The 20,235-nt window shown below is 45.8% G+C and overlaps 2 protein-coding genes across 6 annotated transcripts in view; one reads left to right on the forward strand and one right to left on the reverse strand.

The window, feature by feature from the left end:
* Positions 1 to 2,040: 2,040 nt before the first annotated feature.
* Positions 2,041 to 12,933, forward strand: TLDC2 (TBC/LysM-associated domain containing 2). Of its 5 annotated transcripts, none has more exons than XM_070420272.1 (7): positions 2,041 to 2,195; positions 4,167 to 4,267; positions 6,319 to 6,480; positions 7,124 to 7,276; positions 7,473 to 7,568; positions 10,159 to 10,232; positions 11,587 to 12,933. In XM_070420272.1, exons 2-7 carry the CDS (start codon positions 4,235 to 4,237, stop codon positions 11,720 to 11,722), a joined length of 654 nt encoding a protein of 217 aa, XP_070276373.1. In that variant the 5' UTR covers positions 2,041 to 2,195; positions 4,167 to 4,234; the 3' UTR covers positions 11,723 to 12,933. The 5 variants fall into 5 exon arrangements, 4 of the variants coding, with proteins under 4 accessions (XP_070276373.1, XP_070276375.1, XP_070276376.1 ...); XR_011472136.1 differs by lacking the exon at positions 2,041 to 2,195 and adding an exon at positions 8,962 to 9,050 and having other exon boundaries at positions 3,518 to 4,267; positions 11,587 to 11,599; XM_070420274.1 differs by lacking the exon at positions 2,041 to 2,195 and having other exon boundaries at positions 3,521 to 4,267; positions 6,319 to 6,453.
* Positions 12,684 to 20,235, reverse strand: part of SAMHD1 (SAM and HD domain containing deoxynucleoside triphosphate triphosphohydrolase 1) — a 59,653-nt gene continuing 52,101 nt past the window's right edge. Inside the window, exons 14-16 of the mRNA XM_070420260.1 lie at positions 19,680 to 19,784; positions 18,724 to 18,861; positions 12,684 to 14,763 (exon numbers count right to left, since the gene is read on the reverse strand). Of these exons, the coding sequence (XP_070276361.1) occupies positions 14,638 to 14,763; positions 18,724 to 18,861; positions 19,680 to 19,784 (369 nt within the window). The 3' untranslated portion in view covers positions 12,684 to 14,637. The remainder of the gene's footprint in view (positions 14,764 to 18,723; positions 18,862 to 19,679; positions 19,785 to 20,235) is intronic.

Raw genomic sequence — 20,235 nt, forward strand, 5'->3', positions numbered from 1 at the left:
ACGAATTTCATGCACTAGGCCTCTAGTAAGTTATGTAATTGTCTAACCACTAGACTGTACTCCTGAAGCTAATGTAATATCGAATGTCAACTGTAATTGAAAATGTTTTCATTAAAAATAAAAAAAGAATCCTAGTTCTAGAATGGGTCAAAGAGGAGTGTGAGGAGAATCAAAACAGGCAGTTGTGGAGGGTACTGTTGCGATGAGAGGGAGAGACAAGCGAGAGATGGATGAGGCAGGGAGAGAAGTGAGGGCAGGAGAAGGCGAGACAGACAGATGGGGTCTAGCTTTTGAAAGGAAGAGGGACCCTCCTCCACTGCCCTGGAAGGAAGACAGTGGAGATGGGTGAGATGTAGGTCACGCTGTCTGGAAGGTGAGGGAGTGACTGATGATGGCTTCTATTTTCTCAGGAAAGAATGCAGTGAGGAGACAAGAGTGAGAGTCTTTGAGGAGAACAATAAGCCAGACTTCCCAGGATGAGAGAGGGTGTATGACAGGCCATTTAGGCACCCATTTGAGGTTCAAAGTGAAGCCAGTCAGCCCAGCAAACACAAGGGGTATCCTAAAGGGATTCTAGTCGTTTTCTCAAACGTTGCAGGCTTGTTTTGCAGAGCAGCTGAAACCATCCTGCACATACAATTTTATATCCTGCTGCTTTACACTTTACGGGGCAGGAGGAGCATTTCCCCGTGCCTTCATAAACTCTTTGCAAACATCGATTTTAATTCTTAGAAATAATCCGCGGAGTGGATGTTCCATGGGTCATTTAACCTTTCCCCCTTTTATTGGACGTTTCAATTGTTTCCTGGCGATGACTATTGCCATTCCGAAAGAGGCGGCGTGTGTCTGGTTAAGAAGAAAGCAAGTTACAAGGCAGAGCTGGGATGGCTGGCACTCTGGCGCCTGGGACCCATCAGGGAAGCATGGGAATTGGTGTTCCTGAGAGGTCACAGGCTGGGTTTTCCTGGACTTGAGGACAAAGAATGGAATAGCAAAGCAAATATCTCTGGCTTCTCAAAGTGCCCCATGGTTCAGGTGTGGAGCATGGGAAAATGAAGGTGGGGAGAGGGTCCCGGAGAAAAGGGAGGGCCAGGTGTATGACCCCTGAACCGTTTACAGTTTAAACATGTATTGAAACAGCCATGTTTGAGGTGACAACAGGGCCCTTCATGTGCCTGTTTCCCCAATAATAGAGGTCCTTCTGGCACCCCACCCTTCCTGGAGGGGGCACTGCCCCAGCACACCTGGCCATGGGCAGAGTATCTAGGGACCCAGGTGCCCTCCACAAAGCCTAGCTGTGTGAGGATGGAATGAGTGAAATAGTGGGCTCACCTGCCCAACAGAGGCTGGGGTGGGGGGCACTTGATGGGATGTTTTCCAGGGGAACCAGCCCTGGGTAGAGGCCACTTGCTCTGGGACTGGCCCAGACCCCTTCCAGCTTTGAGGTCTGTCATTCAACAGTGCAGCACTCACTGAAGCCCCACTGTGAGCTGGAGACAGAGAAGTAATCCCCCACTGATGGAGTGCCTACTGTGTGCCAAACACTGGGCTTCCTGTGCATGCTATTACCTCATGTCAGGACAAGCCAATGAGGAAAGCATCATCACCCATCTAAGAGGGGGGAACCAGGAGGGGCAGCCCCAGGCTTCCCCTGCAGCACAGGGTGCCTGAGGGAGAACCCCACAGCATAACCCTTTCCTGTAGCATTTACGCCCCATGAGAAAAGGGCCTGGGTAGCAGGTGTTAGGCACCAGGTGGCACCTGGTAGCTGAGGTGAGAGGTTCTGTCTTAGAGCCAAGGAGTTCAGTGTCCCCACCCCTTGGGCTGGCGGGGGCAGAGCCAGAGGCCAAGGGGTGCCAGGTCTTGTTTGTGTGTGTTTGTGGGACTTGAGTTTCTGATAGATGATAATCATTGCCAGGCCTCCCCAGCTGGAACTGGAGCAGGCACAGTGCCAGGGCCTACCGCCCTCAGGACAAGTATAAGAGCCAAAGAGGACCTGGAGCCGGGCCAGGACAGAGGTGCCAGCCACCTGCGGGGACACTAGGGTGCAGAGCTAAAGCTGCGACATTCAGACCGCCAGGTGGGCAGGGTCGGCTCTGGAAGTGGCCCCCCGTCTGGAAGGTCTGGGAGATGCCCTAAGGAAACCACTGGGCTGCACTGGTTGGAGGAAGTCACCAGAAGTTTAACTCAGCAGGGTGAGTACATTGCCATGGCTCCTGCCTTTCCCCACAAGCTCCTGGCCCTACTAGTGACTATCTGTCCCAGAGGTGCCAAGTGGAGACCAAGTGGCCACTTGTCAGGAATTTGAGCCCTGGATCTCTCAAAGAAGTGTGTGTGTGTGTGTGTGTGTGTGTGTGTGTGTGGTGGGGGGGGGGGGGGGAGGCGGGGAAGGTAGCAGAAGCACTATCATTTATCCTGTGCTCACCAAACACCAGGCACTGTGGGTTATCTCACTAAGTTGAAGCCAGAGGATGGAGGCCTGGCTTCGCATCCCAGTTCTCGAGGTATTACCTTCATTGACTCTTACAACAGCCCTATGAGGTAGATGTTTTACAGAGAAGGAGACAGAAGCACAGAGATGTTAAGTTACTTGCCCACAGACACACAGCAAGTAAGTGGCTAAAACCAGGATTTGAACTCTGCCTCCAAAGCCTGTGCCCTTAACCTCCGTATTATGCTATCATGTGGCTGTGGTAAGTCCCTTCCACTTTCTGAGGGGCAGTTCCCTTATCCTAGTTTGAGTGTGTGAGATATTGCCCTGAGATTCCCTAAAGGTACCTGGACATGGGTCAGCTTTAAACATCAGGAAACCTTTTGGGAAACATTTGTCAAGAACTATGTGTATAATAACTTTTGATCCAGCATTCAACTTTAGAAATTTGTCATAAAGGACATAATCGGATTTATGAATAAGGAAGTTCATTATAGTTTTCCTTTTAATCACAGAAAATTAGAAGCAAACAAATTTGAGGAAAAAATTATGTACATCCTATGATGAAATAATAAGCAGCAGCACATGTTCAAAGGGTACTGAATGTTCTTGGGAAATTCTCATTTGTTACGTGGAAAAAGCACTTCATAAAACTATGCATGGGTATGATCTATTTATAAATATGTGTATACATAGATTTATGAAACAAATATAAAAAACTAGAAAAAATATCCCTAGGGGTTGAGAGTTTATCTCTGAGAGATGGAAGATTGAATATTTTTATATTTTTCTTTATTCATGTCTAGATTCCTCAAATTTTCTACAAAAATACACGTGTACTACTTTTTAAAAATATATATTTTATTGGTCTTTTTTACAGAGAGGAAGGGAGAGGGATAGAGCATTAGAAACATCTATGAGAGAGAAACATCGATCATCTGCCTCCTGCACACTCCCTACTGGGTATGTGCCCGCAACCAAGGTACATGCCCTTGACCGGAATCGAACCTGGGACCCTTGAGTCCGCAGGCTGACACTCTATCCATTGAGCCAAACCGGTTAGGGCGTGTACCACTTTTTTCATTAGAAAAATTAAGGTGTTTTTTTTTTAAACTATGGTTTTATTGATCTTTTTTATTTTTAGAAAGAAAGGGAGAGGAATAGAGAGATCAAAACATGAGAAAGAAACAGTGATTGGCTGCCTCCTGCACGCCCTTACTTGGGATGGAGCCCACCACCAGGGCATGTACTGCTGACTGGTCTCCTGGTTCATGGGTTGATGCTCAACCACTGAGCCACACCAGCCAGGCTGCTTCTGTTTTTTTAAATCCGACTTTTGGCCTTGGGCAGCCCTTCTCTGTTATATTGCACTCGTTGGCTTGAACAGGGAACTGAATCTCAGGCTGTCCGTATTGCGAGGGTCCAACATGTTATATGTGGGGAAAGTGAGGCCCAGGGGTGCAAGGGACTTGTCCAAAGTTCCTAGGCCAGACTGCTGGAAGGGCAAGGAGGCAGAAGGGAACCACTCCTAGAATTTACTGTTTGTGGCTAACGTGTGTTCATAACTAACATGCAAATGAGGCCGTGAATGTCGAGTGTAGCTGACCTCACAGACACACCCAGTGACGACTCAGGCTGGAGTGACAAGCGCGAGTGAGCAAAGGGCAGCTGGGTGAGCACAGAGCAAGCCAGGTGTGTCCCAGACTTCTACCTCTCATCTGTCAGCCTCGCCCAGGGGCGCTTCCTCCCGGCAGGACTGAGGCCTCACTCGCTCACTGCTGGCGGCTGGATTCAGACAGGAGAATGAAAGGACTTCGCTGGCGTTACACTCGGCTGGTAAGGGGTCCAGCTTGGGCTGGGTGTTAGGTCAGGAATGGTGGGGGAAGGTAAGCTCTCGGGCAGGGTGGGGCCTGAGCTAGGGATGAATGCAGGCAGGCAATTTGTTCCTCTTCCAAGTCCCTCTCCAGCTGGCCTGGGGTTCAGAGCAGGAACTCAGGAACCCAGGGCCTTCGCTCCCAGGCCCATGGTCCTGAGACCTCCAAGGAGCATAGACTGCTGTTCTGTTTCTTCCTCCCTCAAGTGGGTGCCGGACTGAGCTCTGTCCAGAAGCCCCACGCAGCTAGGACCCCCTCCTTAGGCCTGAACCTGGGGAATAGGAAAGCAATGTCTGAAACAGCGTGGAAGCTCGAGTGAGTGAATGAATGAATGCATGCATGCATGAATGAATGAATGTAATAACATACATGCCCCCTGACTCACATACATATAGAGGGTATCCCCCAAAATGTATGCACACTTTAACAGCTGATAATTCACTGAATTTTTCACTCCTTTCCAGGTTTATCTGATTTGAAATAATGGGTGAAGCCAGACTAAGTTTTGAACAAAGAAAATTTATCCTAAAATGCCACTAGACTTGTTTTTAATGGGGATCCATAAAAGATAAAGTTTATGGTTCAAAACCAACAACAATCCACAAATTGAGGGTACACAAATACTAAACAAAATGATTCTTTTTAAAAATGTTTTCAAGCATATTAACCCTTTTCTTCTTTTTTAAAAATATGTTTTTACTGATTTCAGAGTGAGGAAGGGGGAGGTAGAGAGACAGAAATATCAATGATGAGAGAGAATCATTGATCGGCTGCCTCCTGCGCACCCCCCACTGGGGATCGAGCCTGCAACCCTGGCATGTGCCCTGCCTGGGAATCGAACCATGACCTCCTGGTTCATAGGTTGATGCTCAACCCCTGAGCCATGCCTGCTGGGCCGAAATGATTCTTGATGTTTGCAATTCCATTACTTCGAGTTACCAGCAGTGCCTGGACCAGAACAGTCATCAGTTTGAAAACAGGCATTGACAAAAAAAATTATTCATTTCTGTAGATTCTTTTGAATTTTGAAAATGAACTGTATGTTAATAAACACCGACTTTATAATCATTCGAAGTGTGTATACATTTTTGGGGGGCACCCTGTATTTATACAATCCCAACCCACACTCACAAATACATTGACAGGTAAACACAAAGTTACACTCAACACCTTCTCACACTGATTTGCCTGCACAACTCTATTTTAAGGGAACACACACATTTGCATGGACAATCGCACATTTTACACGAAACTGCACACGCCTCACCTATGACAACATGATTGTTTCACTGGCTGACGGGGCTCTCATTGTCTTCCTTTGTAAAATGGGAATAATAAACAGCACATTCTTAGGATTCTTGGGGAAATTTGGAGAGATCGTGCACAGCTAGCACTTCACAAGGGCCTGGACGAGTGTGTGCTGATCAATGTCAGCCACTCTAGTTATTATTATTATGATCACTAGAGGCCCGATGAACAAAATTTCATGCCAAGAGTAGGCCTTCCTTCCCCCGGCTGCTGGCACCTGCTTCCCTCTGGCACTGGGACCTGGGCTTCCCTTGCAGCCCTAGCTTTGTCCAGAAGGTCATCCGGAAGGACATCTGGAAGGACGTCTGGTCTAATTAGCATATTATACTTTTATTATTATAGATGATTTCATGTACAATTTCACACAGCACCCAGGGCTGGGCTGTCACCTGCCCTTCTCTCCTGCCCCCGAGCTGAGAACTGGATCCCTGGCACCCACCCTGGGTCCAGAGCACACAGGCAGACAAACCACAGGGCCCAGGGCCACCTCTGATGGGCGTGTGTGATTCCAACCTTTAGCTAGCAGGTACCAGAGAGGAAGCCGGCTGGCGGGACTGAGTCTTGTCTGTGATGGACACTTCCCAGCCTCCTCTGGCTGGGCTGGCAGGGGCCTGGGCAGGAGTGGCTGAGGCTCTCAGGCCTGGGAGATGTGGGAGCTGGTGTCTTCTGTCCCTTGACTCGCCAGGCCTCTTTGTGTCTTCACAGCCCAGCCAAGTGGAGGACACTCTGTCTGGAGAGAAGGGTGAGGAGGGGGAAGAGGAAGAGGAGAAGGAGGCAGCCCCAGCTCCAGCCCCAGCTCCTGAAGATCCCGTGGAGCCACCGTTGGCAGAAGCCAGCCAGGTTCTGGGAGCCTCAGAGATTAGGCAGGTTCGGCCTGGTTTATGGTGCAAGGATTTCAGCCCTTTGACTGAGAGTCCCACCCGCCTGTCCTACTCCCAGCCAGGTCCAAGGACATCTGGGATCACTCCTGCTCTGAACCCCACTCACTGTGTCACCCTGGCAAATCATTTCTCCTCTGGGCTTTCCTTTCCCACTTGTCAAACAATCCAGTAATACCAGTCACTGTCTTCACTGGGCCAAGAAGTGAAGGATATATGAAATAAGCTAATGTTTAAGTAGAACCAGTCCTTGGGAACTGAAGCCAAACTTGGGGTAGGGATGAGAGGATGAGGGGAGGGGGATTAGGAGGAGGGATTCAGCATCTCATCTATTCTCCAGCCACTAGAGGCCAGGGTGACCAAGGAGAGAGAGAACTGACTTGGGTTCAAATCCTGACTCTGTCACTTGCTGCCCATGTGGGCTTTAGACAAGCTGACCACCTCCCCTAGCCTCATTTGTAAAATAGTCCCTCTCTGAGGGCTACTCCTAACAGGTGTGAAAGTCCCCGGGAAACAGGAAACCACTCTGTAGACTATAAAGTACCTTGCTTGTGTGAGTGGGACCCCCGGGGATAGTAAAAGGAGACTGGGAGGACGGGGATCCCCCCACTCACCTCTGGACCTGTCCCCAGCTCAGCCTCCACCTCCCCCCGAGAGTCACTGGATATTCTTGGAGTCTGGCCTTCTGCACGGCAAGGGACGGCTTCAGTCTGCAGAGCCTGTACAGGCAGATGGAGGGCCACAGTGGGCCTGTGCTGCTGGTGCTGAAGGACCAGGATGGGCAGGTGAGCCGGGCTGGGGAGTGTTAAGGAAAGGATGTGTGTAGATGGGCCCTTGGGGGCCTCTCCACCCTCCAGCACTGCCCCAGGCTCCCCAATTGCCCCTCTAGGATGAGCTTATATCACCAAGCTTGGAAATTGGGTTTCCAGAGGATCACCTATTTCCTTCCAGCTGCAAAATGCAAGCTCTTCTGCTTTCCAGATATTTGGGGCCTTCTCCTCCTCAGCTTTTCGACTCAGCAAAGGCTTCTATGGTACTGGCGAGACATTCCTCTTCTCCTTCTCCCCACAGCTGAAGGTGATGTTCCCACCCTTGTGGAAGGGGGTGGAAGGGGTCTATGGCAGGACAAAGATCCCAGGGTCTCAGTGGCCCCCAGCTCCATCCCCTGTGCTGGGGTGCCTGGTGTCCTCCAATCTTCCCACAGAGGGAAGGCAGGAGGGCAGTGGCAGGCAGAGCACCCCCCTTGGCCTGCCCATCGTTGTGTGTGTGTGTTTAAATACTCAGTAGGTCCTTGGCAACCACTTACTGGCTCTGAGAGGAAGAGGTTTGTTGCTCACCAGATACAGGCTGGAAAGATAAGTTTAGTCGAAGTGCAGGGAGATCTGGGGGCGCTTCGAGCGAGGATGGAGGAGGAGGTGTGAAAGTTGAGGGGAGAGAAAGTATCAACTAGTGATCACGAGAGTGGAAAGGGAAGCCCATGAGAGAAAACTAGAGACAAGGAAGGACAGCCAGGTAATGCTGATGGGAGGGTTGAGACTGAATTTTAAAGCAATCCAGGTACTTTGGCATGTGCTTCCCTCCAGCAACATTCAGCTTTTCAGGTTCAGGCAAAGGAGAGCATGCAGAGTGGAGGGAGGATTCATCCATGAGGGGTTTGGCCAAGCTGTTTTAACCGAGGAGAGAGGGAAAAGGAAGTTGAAGGGAGTGGAAATACAAGATGGAGGGAGAAATAGTGCTGGATACTTTGTTTTGCGATTAGGTACCTCCTCTCCAATGCACAGACCAAGACACCTACAGACACATCCAGCAGCACAAACATCTGGTCGCATGACGAGGAGGTCACGAGGAGCTAGGGACTGCCTTGCTATAGGCGAATGCACCTTACTATTGCATTGCCTGGTAATCTCATCAGGAAAGAGGAAAGGGGTCAGTTGTCCATAGTGAAGCCACGCTGGAGACTAGTCATCGCCGCCTGCCTTCCGGGGTTCACATACTAGAATTCTAGAATTTTCCTCTTACTGAACTGACAACTCCTTGGCAGAATTCTTTGTTCCTCCTCATCTTCCCCAACCTTTTAATGCCAGAGATCCTAGAGCTCAGTTTTGGGTTCTCCGATCTTCTCTGATTACCCTCTTTTTCTTCAAGGTCATATCCATTCTTACAGTTTTCTGTGCCGTACATGTGCTCATGGCCTCTTCCCCTGGACTCCAAACTCACATATATCCAAACACTATCCAGTGGCTCCACAAATCTCAAACATGGCATTTCAGATCTCACATGTCCAAAGCTGACTTTCCCCCATAAAACAGCGCCTCCTGCCATCTTCCCCAACAAAGTTAATTGGCACCTCCATCTTTCCTGCTGCTGAGACCAAAAATTTTGGAGTCCTTCTTAACATCTCTTCTACACCTCACATCTGAGCTGTCAACGAATTTTGACTGTCCTGCCTTCTCTTTCTATCTATATCCAGAATCCACCACTTTTCACCATGCCCTTTGCAGTCATCATGATTCAAGCCACCATCAGGGCACATACAAGATGCAACCAATGAATGCATAAGTAAGTAGAACAACAAATCAATGTTTCTCTCTCTCAAAAAAAATCAATAAAAACAAACAAACTAGAAAACACATCTATACCATGTCTTAGGAATACTGCCAGGAATCAAGACAGCCCTCACAGAGCTTATATGGTAGGGGGCAAGCAATGACACCTGAACAGGGCACCTCAGTGAGAAAGGAAAAAGGGTCTGGGAGGAAGGGCTACTTTAGATAGGGTGGTCCAGGAAATGTTTCTGGGATGACATTTGAGATGAAGGATGAGAAGTGAGCCATTTGAGGATCTGCAGGAAGACCATCTGGGCATAGGGACCAGAAGGCGTGAAGGTCCTGAAGCAGGAATAGCTTTGGGTGTCCCAGGGACAGAAAGGCCGGTGTAGCTGAAGTGCAGTCAGAAAGGAAGGGAAAAAGTCAAAGAGAAAATCAGGGGTCCGACCCGGCTTGGCTTCCAGCTACAGAGAGGAGTTGGATTTTGTTCCCATTGCACTGGGAAGCCATTGGAGGGCTTTAGGCAGAGGAATGATAATATCTGATTCGATTCTGAGTCCGTCACTCAGAGTGCAGTGTAGAGATGGGCTGTGGGCAGGGGACAGTGGAAGCTGTGATCCAGCAAGGAGTGACTTGGCATGGATGTGTGGGCAAGAATGAGTAGAGATGGATAGGACAGAAATGGTGGTAGTCAGAGGGTGTCTGGGGTGGGCCTGCAAGACTTGCTGAGGAGCTGGTGTGAGGCAGCACTGGGGGATGGGCGGGCTTGGTGCTACCTCCAGTGAGAGATGAGGGGACAGTTAATGGTAGAATTAGGGCCCGACTCCTCCTGACCCTACCTCCTGTGGGCTTTTCCCCTCCTCTCTCCAGCTTTGGAAGCAGTAAGCCTTAGAGGTTCTGTTCTATTACTAGAACAGAGGGGCTGTGGGATTCAGACTGGAGAGCAAGAGGAGGTGAACTCCAGAGAGATTGGCAAAAAATTTCAAGAGCCAGGAGCCTAGAATACTTCCTGGGCTTAGTTGGGGCCTGGATGTCCCATTCCCTTTACAATACTGCCGCCCAGTGGTGTGGAGTTAGTTGAACTGCAGGGCAGTAACTGGAACCTTTTCCTGTCATGCCAGGTCTTTAAGTGGACAGGAAGCAACTCTTTCTTTGTGAAAGGAGACTTGGATTCACTGATGATGGGCAGTGGCAGGTGGGTGTCCCAGTCCTCCCTGAGTCTCAGGGTGGTCTGTGTTCTGGTCCCTTCTCCTATCCAGAAAGGCTGAGCTAGGTTTTCTCATAAAACGAGGAGGCTGGTGGTTAACTTTCAGGCAGCCCCTCAACTTCCCTCTAAGACAGAGGTTCTCAACCGGTGGGTCGCGACCCCTTTGGGGGTCGAACGACCCTTTCACAGGGGTCGCCTAAGACCATCGGAAAACACATATATAATTACATATTGTTTTTGTGATTAATCACTATGCTTTAATTATGTTCAATTTGTAACAATGAAATTGGGGGTCACCACAACATGAGGAACTGTATTAAAGGGTCGTGGCATTAGGAAGGTTGAGAACCACTGCTCTAAGACAACATTGAAGAAAAAGGATGGCATGGATGCTCCTTCGGACTAAGCGGTCACCGACTGCAAACACAAAATACCGGCTCTTCCACAAAATACCGACTTCTGCACATGGGCCACGAAGTTTCAATCGCACTGTATATGCGCACCCACACGTGGTATTTTGTGTAAGAGCCACACTTAAGGGGCCAAAGAGCCGCAGGTGGCTCGAGAGCTGCGGTTTGCCGACCACAGCCCTAGATGGTTTGGCTCAGTGGTTGGAGCATTGACCCACGGGGGTCCCGAGTTTGATTCAGGTCAAGGGCAGGCTTGATTCTCCACACTCCAGGGCATGTGCAGGAGGCAAAAGGCAAACAATGAATGTCTTCCTCACGTCAATGTTTATCTCTCTATATCAGTGATGTCGAACCTATGACACGCGTGTCAGAGGTGACACGCAAACTCATTTTTTCGGTTGATTTTTCTTTGCTAAATGGCATTTAAATATATAAAATAAATGTCAAAAATATAAATCTTTGTTTTACTATGGTCACAAAGATAAAAAAATTTCTATATGTGACACGGCACCAGAGTTAAGTTAGGGTTTTTCAAAATGCTGACACGCCGAGCTCAAAAGGTTCGCCATCACTGCTCTCTCTCTCTCTCCCTCTCCTTTCTACTCTAAAAATCAATGGAAAAAAATATCCTTGGGTGAGGATTACCAACAACAAAAAGCAAAAATAGAAAACAAACCTTGCCATCTTAAATACATTCCAAACGTTCTAAAACTGTGGTGAGCGTTGCACCACTGTATATATTTATTAAAACCACTGAACTGTAAAAAAAAAAAAAAAAAACTCTAAAACCTGTGGGGAATAATGTGTGGAGTCTCCAACAAGTCAGGATAAATCGGTTTAAGGGACTTTGAAATATAAGCCATCATGGTGTGGGTCTGAAAGGTCTCAACACCCAGGAGAGAGCCATGCCAAGACTTTCCTCTTCTCCTTAGTGGCCAGTTTGGGCTGTGGTTGGATGGAGACCTGTATCACGGAGGAAGCCACCCCTGTGCGACCTTCAACAATGAGGTGCTGGCCCGGCAGGAGCAGTTCTGCGTCAAGGAGCTGGAGGCCTGGGTTCTGAGCTGATGGCCCCACAGTGGGCAGCTTCCTGAGGTAGCAGGTGCTCCGACCTGCTCATGGATGCTGTCCAGGCCCTTACACGGGGCAGGCCATTCTGTCCAAAACACAATGGTGAAGTGTCCTAGTGCCGACTGTGGCTGTGAGCCAGCATCCCGGTGGCCTGGGGACCCAAGACAGGCACGGGGCCAGAACGGAAGGAGTGAAAGCCAATTACACCTCACCTGAGCAGGGCAAAGCCCCTCATGAAAATTATCTTCTAAAAAATTATGCAATGAATACATGTTTATTGTAGAAAAAAAACAGAAGACATTAAAAACTTAAATTGCCTAAAATTTAACCACCCCCCAGAACACTACCATTTTCATGTATAACCTTCCAGATAATTTTTCATGGAGATATATTTGTATATCTTACAAAAATGGGATTCTACTCTATATATTTTGGAAATTATTTTAACTTAAAGACTATTGTCAAACCACAGACACCTGGGCTTAGTGAAACTAATACTTTAGTAGTATCATTCTTTTTCTAGAACAATGAGGGCTGTGTGCCGGGTACTTGCAAATCTAATTTCATGAGGAAGATATGAAAGCGGCAAATGAACACTATGCATATTTAATAAAGAAACTAAAACTCTGTAGATGGGAACCTCGGGGAGTTTAAAACAGAGGGAAGATATGTTTTCAGGCACAACAGGAGCTCAGAAAACTAAGAAAAATCCATATCCCTTCCCATACTTATACCCACCTCCTACCAGAGGAAAACATTCTTTATTATGCTATTGTTCACCATAACTGATTAAGAAAAGTTAAATAACATATATCCTGTTAAATATCATCCCCTCTCTCACAGACCCAACATAGCATTGAGGTACTAAAAACTATCTGGGTAAATTCCTAGACCTGTTTCCTTGGCACAAAAGGGTCAAAACTGGGCACACAGTGTGAGAGTCATTAAGGAAGACATCTTTGGTTTTAAGGTGGAGATACATTATGAAGCTTTATTGCAGGTATTAAATATTTACCCAAATTAAGTAACCAGTCATTTAAACTTGCAGTTCTGTTTACAGTCTCAAGGTGATAAGATTCAGTAACTCCAAAGACTAAGCTGTTAAAGTCTCCATTTTTATACAAACAGTGAAGATGTTTCTTAAAATAAATCTAACCTTGTAAATGACACATGGTTCTCATCATTAAAATAATTGTAAAAAGCATAAAGTGCAGCTGCCTTATATGCAATAGATTTAAGTTATTTATCAGGACAATGATACAGTATTGGGACTACAAAATTCCAAAGTAAACCACAATGATTTAAAGGTAGGAGTTGCAAAAATAAAACAATCTTAGCAGAAAAACTACATTCTTAACTGTGGGTCTGGGTACAGAGTGCTCCTCACTGGATGTTGTAGAGGCACCATGGCCAAAACAGGTATGGCCCAGTACCATGGCTGACTTCACCTGTGCTTCTCGAGCCCCCATGTGAACACATCCCCACCCACATGGCATCACAGTGGAAGTGAGAAAAGGGTTTTAATTATTCTATTAATTAGGGTCAACTCTTGATTATCTATATCGGGGTGGAGGAGGGGGAGTGAGACTATATAGAACGGCAGACATTCCGAATATTTTTCACTCTAGTGTCAACAGAACCTGGTTATAGAGTGGGGGGGTGGCATCACTCCTAAGAGTTGGGATAATCTGCTGGTCTGTGTTCGAATTCCTCCCTTCCTCCACTCACTCCTGCCACAGCCAGGGCTGGCTCCCATAAGAGGTGAAGGGCTCACAAAAAATGACTCCCATTCCTCACTACCTTGCATCTTCAGGATTCTCTGGCCACCACTGGCTTTGGCTCTAACTCCAGACTTTGCTCTTGGTGAATTTCTGTAGAACTGGACATGTGCAAGGGGGTGGGATGGGCACGTTGCTCAGCACAGGAGCACTGCTCAACCACAGTGGCGTCCACTCCACAGCTAAAGGTAACGGAATCAATTTACAGAGGGGAACCTGGAATTCCCTGGGTAATCACTCAGCTCAGCACAGGCAGTTCCATCTTTGCTCTGAAACCATAAAATGCACTGAACCAGCACCAACCAAGTCCAGCTCTGAGCAGCCCTGGGGAGGGTTCCTGTGACGGCCTCTGTTCAGCTCCCGAGATGCAGGAGCAAGTCGGAGGGGAGCTCCTTTTCCAGGCTGGGCAGTGGTATAGCCAAGACTTGGGCAGTGAGTATTTAGGAGAGAAAGAAACTGCCTGGGTCTGGAGCCACAACTGACCCAGAGGACAGCCTGGTTTGGGGGATCCCTCTGCCACTGAGGGTAGGGTCTCTTAAAAGGTATTTTATGTCCCACTTCAGAGGCCAGAGTCCTCTGATTTTTTCAATAATTTAATCAGGCTTCTCACCGAAGAGTTGGAGCCCACTCCTGGTTCTCATCTCTTACTGTTTACCCCAACTGGGCTAAAAGGGTGAGGGAAGGTGTCTTTCTCTAATGTTTAGATCACTTAAGGGGAAATGTCCTCAAGGTGACATTTCCTCAGAGGCTAGGATTTCAGTTGGTTTTAACCTTTGCTGTTCATGACAATCGCAACTTCAAATTCCAATGTGTACCCTTGTATCACTTCCAATTTTTTTTTTTTAAAAAAAACAATCATATGTCACAAAAGTTTTCTAAGAAAATAGACTACTAAAAGAGAAAGGCTTTAATTAATACTAAAAATAGGTAAGGTTTTTTTTATAGCATACATAGCAAGATTTGCCTATTACCTTGTAGTTTCTTTGAATAAAAATTGTTCAGCTTCAGCATAGGTATACATTCAAAATATAAAATGAAGTTACTTGTTCAGCATAGGAGCACTCTGATCAAATTCCCTCAATTACTTAATTGTGTTGGGGTGAGGGACTTTTGTAAACAAATGATTGCAGACATTCATCCAGAGGCACCCACGAAGTCCAGGGTTCTCCTTGCGTGGGTAGAAGCTGGACTCTCAGCTGAATTTGGGTAATTCCATTCCTTTTTTAGAGGTGTTATAAGTGGGGCTATAACATCGCCATCCTGTCAAAGAGAAAAATACCAGGAACAGAGAAAAGCCAGTTTTCAAAATTTCAGTGAAAGTCTCGGGTACATGCAGACTGATCACGTCCAGACCTACTTATTCTTGAGAAACCCCAAATTACATATACACCCTGCATTTGGGTCAAATTAGAAACACCAAAGTCCTAAGCAGATAAGAGCTTTGCTTAGCAAAAGCCACCAGACCTATTCTTTTCAAAAATGGTCAGAAGCAGCACACTGCCCAGTTCTTTAACCCCCTCCCTTCATACACCTTCACAGAATACAAACTGTCCTGTTTTCCCAGGAGAAAGAGAGACTTCACTGGACTCCTGCTCCTCCCTTGCCTAGTCCCCCCCGCTTTTTTAACATTTTATGTATTGATTTTAGAGAGCAGAAAGAAGAGAAAGAATGAGAGAGAAACATTGTTTTGTTCTTCCACTTATTTATGCATCCATTGGCTGCTTCTTGTATATGCCCTGACCGGGGATAAAACCTGCAACCTTACATATGAGCTACCCGGTCAGGACCTTTGTCCAGTTCCCTCTGCAATACATGGCCCTGGTCTACAAGATGGCAAAAACAACAAAAACAAACAAAAAAACTAACAAAAACCCGGAAGAACAGGTATGTACCTACAGAACTTGAACTTTTCTCTGCAGAGCTATAACCTAGACTCATCAGCATAGACTCTGCCCAAAATGAGGAACAGTGTAAGAAGGAAGATGTTTTAATACCTGACTCTACCCTAAATAAACCATTCTTGAATTTATGAATAGATTCTTTTAGGTTATATAAGAGCGCAGGACCTTTGACAGCCTTTCGTGCACCAGGACAGTGATGTCTGTGGTAGAATGCTGTGCTCATTCGCCTGTTTGCTCTCAGATCCACTCATCACCTTCCCTCTGCTCCACTCTGTATTATGGGGCTGATCTTGTAAACTCCCATTTCCCAGCTCCCAACCTATTGGCTTCCAGTTAGGTTTGGCTCACGGGAGGCACTGGTGGAAGATTGCAAAAGAGGAGGGCAGAGCCCGGCCGGCATGGCTCAGTGGTTGAGCATCAACCCATGAACCAGGAGGTCACAGTTCTATTCCCAGTCCAGGCACATGCCCGGATTGTGGGCTCGATACCCGATGAGGGGCGTGCAGGAGGCAGCCAATCAATGATTTTCTCTCATCATTGGGGTTTCTCTCTCTCTCTCTTTCTCTCCTTCCTCTCTGAAATCAATGTTAATTAAAAACCCGCACACCATATTTGAAAAGAGGGCAGAGAAGCCTGGGTATTTCTCTCCCTAACCCTCTGGCACAGGCAGCAGTAACTGTGACGCTTCTGTGGTTCTAGCTTCTGCAGATTACCCCAGCACCTCAACTCCCACCTCCTACCCTAGAGCTTCCTACTGTTGTCTCAACCATCCCATTTGCTGGTTTAGCTCTGCCAAAAATTTGTATCAAAGGCCCCATTTTAAATTTCTTGTTTTGAATTACACTGGATCTGACTTGATACAGCTATGAAAAGCAGCCATTTAATTGCCATGATACTCTTATTTGGAAGATCTCAAAGTCAACATTATTTGTCTTCAAATCCATCTCTATTTCTACCAAATGTCCTTATTTCTACCCATTCTAATTTCAACTCCAGTGAATTTTATAAATGCAAACCTGAATATGAATGTCATTCTCCTGCTTAAAACACTACATTGGCTCCCATTGTTCATGGCTTAAAGGACTATGCACAATGTCCTAGACCCCTCCCCTAAATGCACCATATTCTTTTGCATCTTCTGATCTCCCCTCCCCCCTTTAATTCAGCTGACTCCTTCTCATCCATCCTTCAGGTCTCAGCTTCTAAATCCTTCTTTATTTTATTTTATTTATATAGAAAGAGGTGGGATTGGGAGGGAGACAGAAACATTGATATGAGAAACATTGATCAGTTGCCTCCCATATGCGCCCAGGCTGGGGATTGAACCCAAAACCTGGGTATGTTGCCTTCTGGTGTACGGGGTGATATTCCAACCAACTAAGCCATACCGGCCAGAGCCTAAATCCTTCTTTAAATAAGCCTTTCCCAAACAACCAAGTCTGGCTTAAATTATACTCCTGTAATTGTGATTTGTGTGCCTGTCATCCCCAACTAGAGTGAGATCTGTGGGAACTATGTCTGCCTTAGGTATTGTTCCATCCCTAGTACCTATCACAGGATCTGGCAAAAGTACTCATTCAATGAGTGAATGTATCTAGATTTAAGATAGTTATTGCCCCAATGGCTGAACTTTAATAGCCTCTTGCCTCTTTGCTTCTGTCTCTTCACGTTCCTATCCATCTGCCACTAGAGTTTTCTTCCTTATTCAATGACTAGAGGCCCAGTGCACGAAATTCATGCCTGGTAGGGTCCCTAGTGGCTGCCGGCCAGGTACTCCCTATCTTCCCCCAGCTGCCTGCCACAGCCTCCGCCACCACTGGTTGGGCCTTCCTCCCTTCCCCTGGCTGGCCCCGCCCCCTGGTTGAACTCCCAGAAAACTCCCGGTCAAGGGGACAATTTGCATACTATGCTTTTATTACATAGGATTTAGTTCCTTAGATGCTATAGTACCGAAGACAGAGACATCCTTTCTTATTCCCATGGGTCTCACTCTAGTTGGAGATGACCAGTACAGAAGTAAATAATAATTACAGCAGCACGGTAAGACTTGAATACTCTCCATTATTCCCTCCTGGCTGTACATAAGAAAAAAATCTTCTTTCTTAACTGATTATACAAGGTGCTCCATAATCTAGTCCACTCTTCCCACTTAATTTCTTACAACTCTTCTACCCCCGTCAGCAGGTCTCCTCATGGTCCTCTCAGACATACTCAGCTTATTCCACTTTCATGCCCTTTTGTGATGCTCTCATTGCCAAATATGTGCACCCTTCTCTGCTAACTCACCCAAACACAACTGGCCTTCTGGAATGAGTAGAAGCCTCCCTCTTTCAGAAGGCTTTTCTGTCTGCTCTCTCAACTCTGAATCCTGACAGAACTCACCTGGACCGCTCCATCTGGCACCTGATAAAGAACTGATGTACTCAGCTACTCTTCCATGTCATTTTTGTTTCCTTTAGGATCCACTGCATTGAGGGAAAAGGCAGCTATGGTGTTGTGAGAGGGAGTCCTAGGCTGGGAAGTAGAATGCTATTTTCCACCTGCCTGCTAATTATATTCATTCAGTCAACAAATATAGATTGGTCACTTTCTCTGTGCCAGGCACCTACTATGTGTATGTCAATGAAAGATAATTTTGACAACATTCTCTACAGGATTGGCAACCACAGCTTGGTTCTACTTCCTCTCCACACTCTTATTTTAGAGAACTGGGTTTCAAATAACAAGTTAGAAAACTTATTATCAGTTGTATGTGTACTTAAGCAAGTTAACTACTCAGTGTTTGTAACCCCCTCTGAAAGATGAGGACACTATGACTCACTCCCAGGGTCACTAAAAGGACTGGAAGAAACAACTGGTAAGAACATTACAAAGTACTAATAACATGCTCACCATTTTAAACATTTATTAAGACAATAATGATAAACAGAGTACCCACTCACAACTGGTATAGGAAGAAAACCTATAGATTGACACAGATTCAGACATTTTAAAAGAAAAGCTTAAAGTGGAAAACTTTTTTTTTCAAAACCATAACCAAAATGACTATAATTTAAATGAGAACTTTCCAGAGGGACATAAGGATCCCTTTTGTCTTTACTTAAATATAAAATATTGTGCCCAGCTGGTGTGGCTCAGTGGTTGACCTATGAACCAGGAGGTCAGGGTTCCATTCCCAGTGGAGGGCATGTAGGAGGCAGCTGATCAATGATTCTCATCATTGATGTTTCTAACCTCTCTCCCTCTCCCTTCCTCTCTAAAATCAATAAAAATAGTATTTTAAAAAACTGTGCAAAGTAATGAGTAATAAGCCACCTACCTGCGGTTTGGTGAAATCTTTTTTTGTGCACCAATGAACAAAATATTGTTGTGCAGCATGCACACTCTTTTTATCCGTCTTCTTACAATATACTCGAATTAGCTGCTCCTTAAATTGTTTTGGCAAAAGCTGTGAAGCCTTTTTAAAGAAAAGATTTCACTGTCACCTTGAATTCACACTATGAAGAGAGATCAGCCGTTCCTAAGTTCCATTCTTGATGTTATATTAAAAGCACCACATTGCTTTGCTATATTACCTTAATTATAATCCAAAGAAAAGAACTAATGGTAGTTGTCATTAAAAAATGCCCTACAGTCCGGCCAGTGTAGCTCAGTAGTTGAGTGTCAATCCAGGAACTGAGAGGTCATGGGTTCAATTCCCAGTCAGGGCACATGCCCGGATTGTGGGCTCCGTGCAGAAGGCAGCTGACCGATGATGATGTTCCTCTCTCATTGATGTTTCTCTCTTTCTATCTCTCACCCTTCCTCTCTCTCTAAGAATAAATAAAAACATATTTTTTAAATGCCCTACAACTCTATGTCAATTAATAAGAGACTAAAGGTTTGTATTATATAATTGTATGTGGATTACAGACTCTCATACAGAAGACAGGCAAATAAGCACATTTAACCTACATGATTTCAGCCATATATCACTCCCTTACCAGCAGATCTAAAACCTAGCCTTTAAACCAAAAACAGTACTTTTATCTAGGTTCAGGAAACAGAAAAAACTAGCTGTTATGATGATCTGGTTTACATAAAATCAGGCACACCTTTAATTTTAAAGATAAGCCTATTCTAAAAAAATAAAAATAAAAAAGATAAGCTTATTTGATTTTTTTTTTTACTGTATACAATGATTTTAGGACTTAACCTGCACGTAAAATGCAAATTTACTATAACGATTTGCCACTACAGTGTTTTGTTTTGTTTTGTTTTAACCTAAGTAGTTACCTGTTCTTGACTAATCTTGAATGCTTGGTTGAGGTCAGCCTTACAATAGAAGTAAACATTATCAATAGGATTTTTGTCTTCCATTCCATAATCCATGTTGATAACCTCAATAAAAGCAAGAAATAAATGGTCACACATATTTAATGAAAATTGAATTCAGGGTTGTAGGGGCATCACAACAAATGGAGCAGAACTTTCTGAAGGTTCAGAGCACTGGTAAATTGGCTGATTGTGGAATAAAAATGGTATATGACCCATAGGGATTTGTTCTTGAAATCTGGGTGGTTGTGGGGTACTTGTGCCTTCAATGTAAGTAGGGTGTAAAGTCAATACCTACTATGTGATAGACACTGTGGTAGGCACTAGAGCAGCTGTGGGCAAACTACGGCCCGCGGGCCGGATCCGGCCCGTTTGAAATGAATAAAACTAAAAAAAAAAAAAAAAAGATCGTACCCTTTTATGTAATGATGTTTACTTTGAATTTATATTAGTTCACACAAACACTCCATCCATGCTTTTGTTCTGGCCCTCTGGTCCAGTTTAAGAACCCATTGTG

The sequence above is a fragment of the Myotis yumanensis genome, unplaced genomic scaffold, assembly GCF_028538775.1.
Source record: "Myotis yumanensis isolate MYYU_CA2020_CCGP unplaced genomic scaffold, mMyoYum1.0.hap1 SCAF_7, whole genome shotgun sequence".
NCBI lineage: Eukaryota > Metazoa > Chordata > Mammalia > Chiroptera > Vespertilionidae > Myotis > Myotis yumanensis.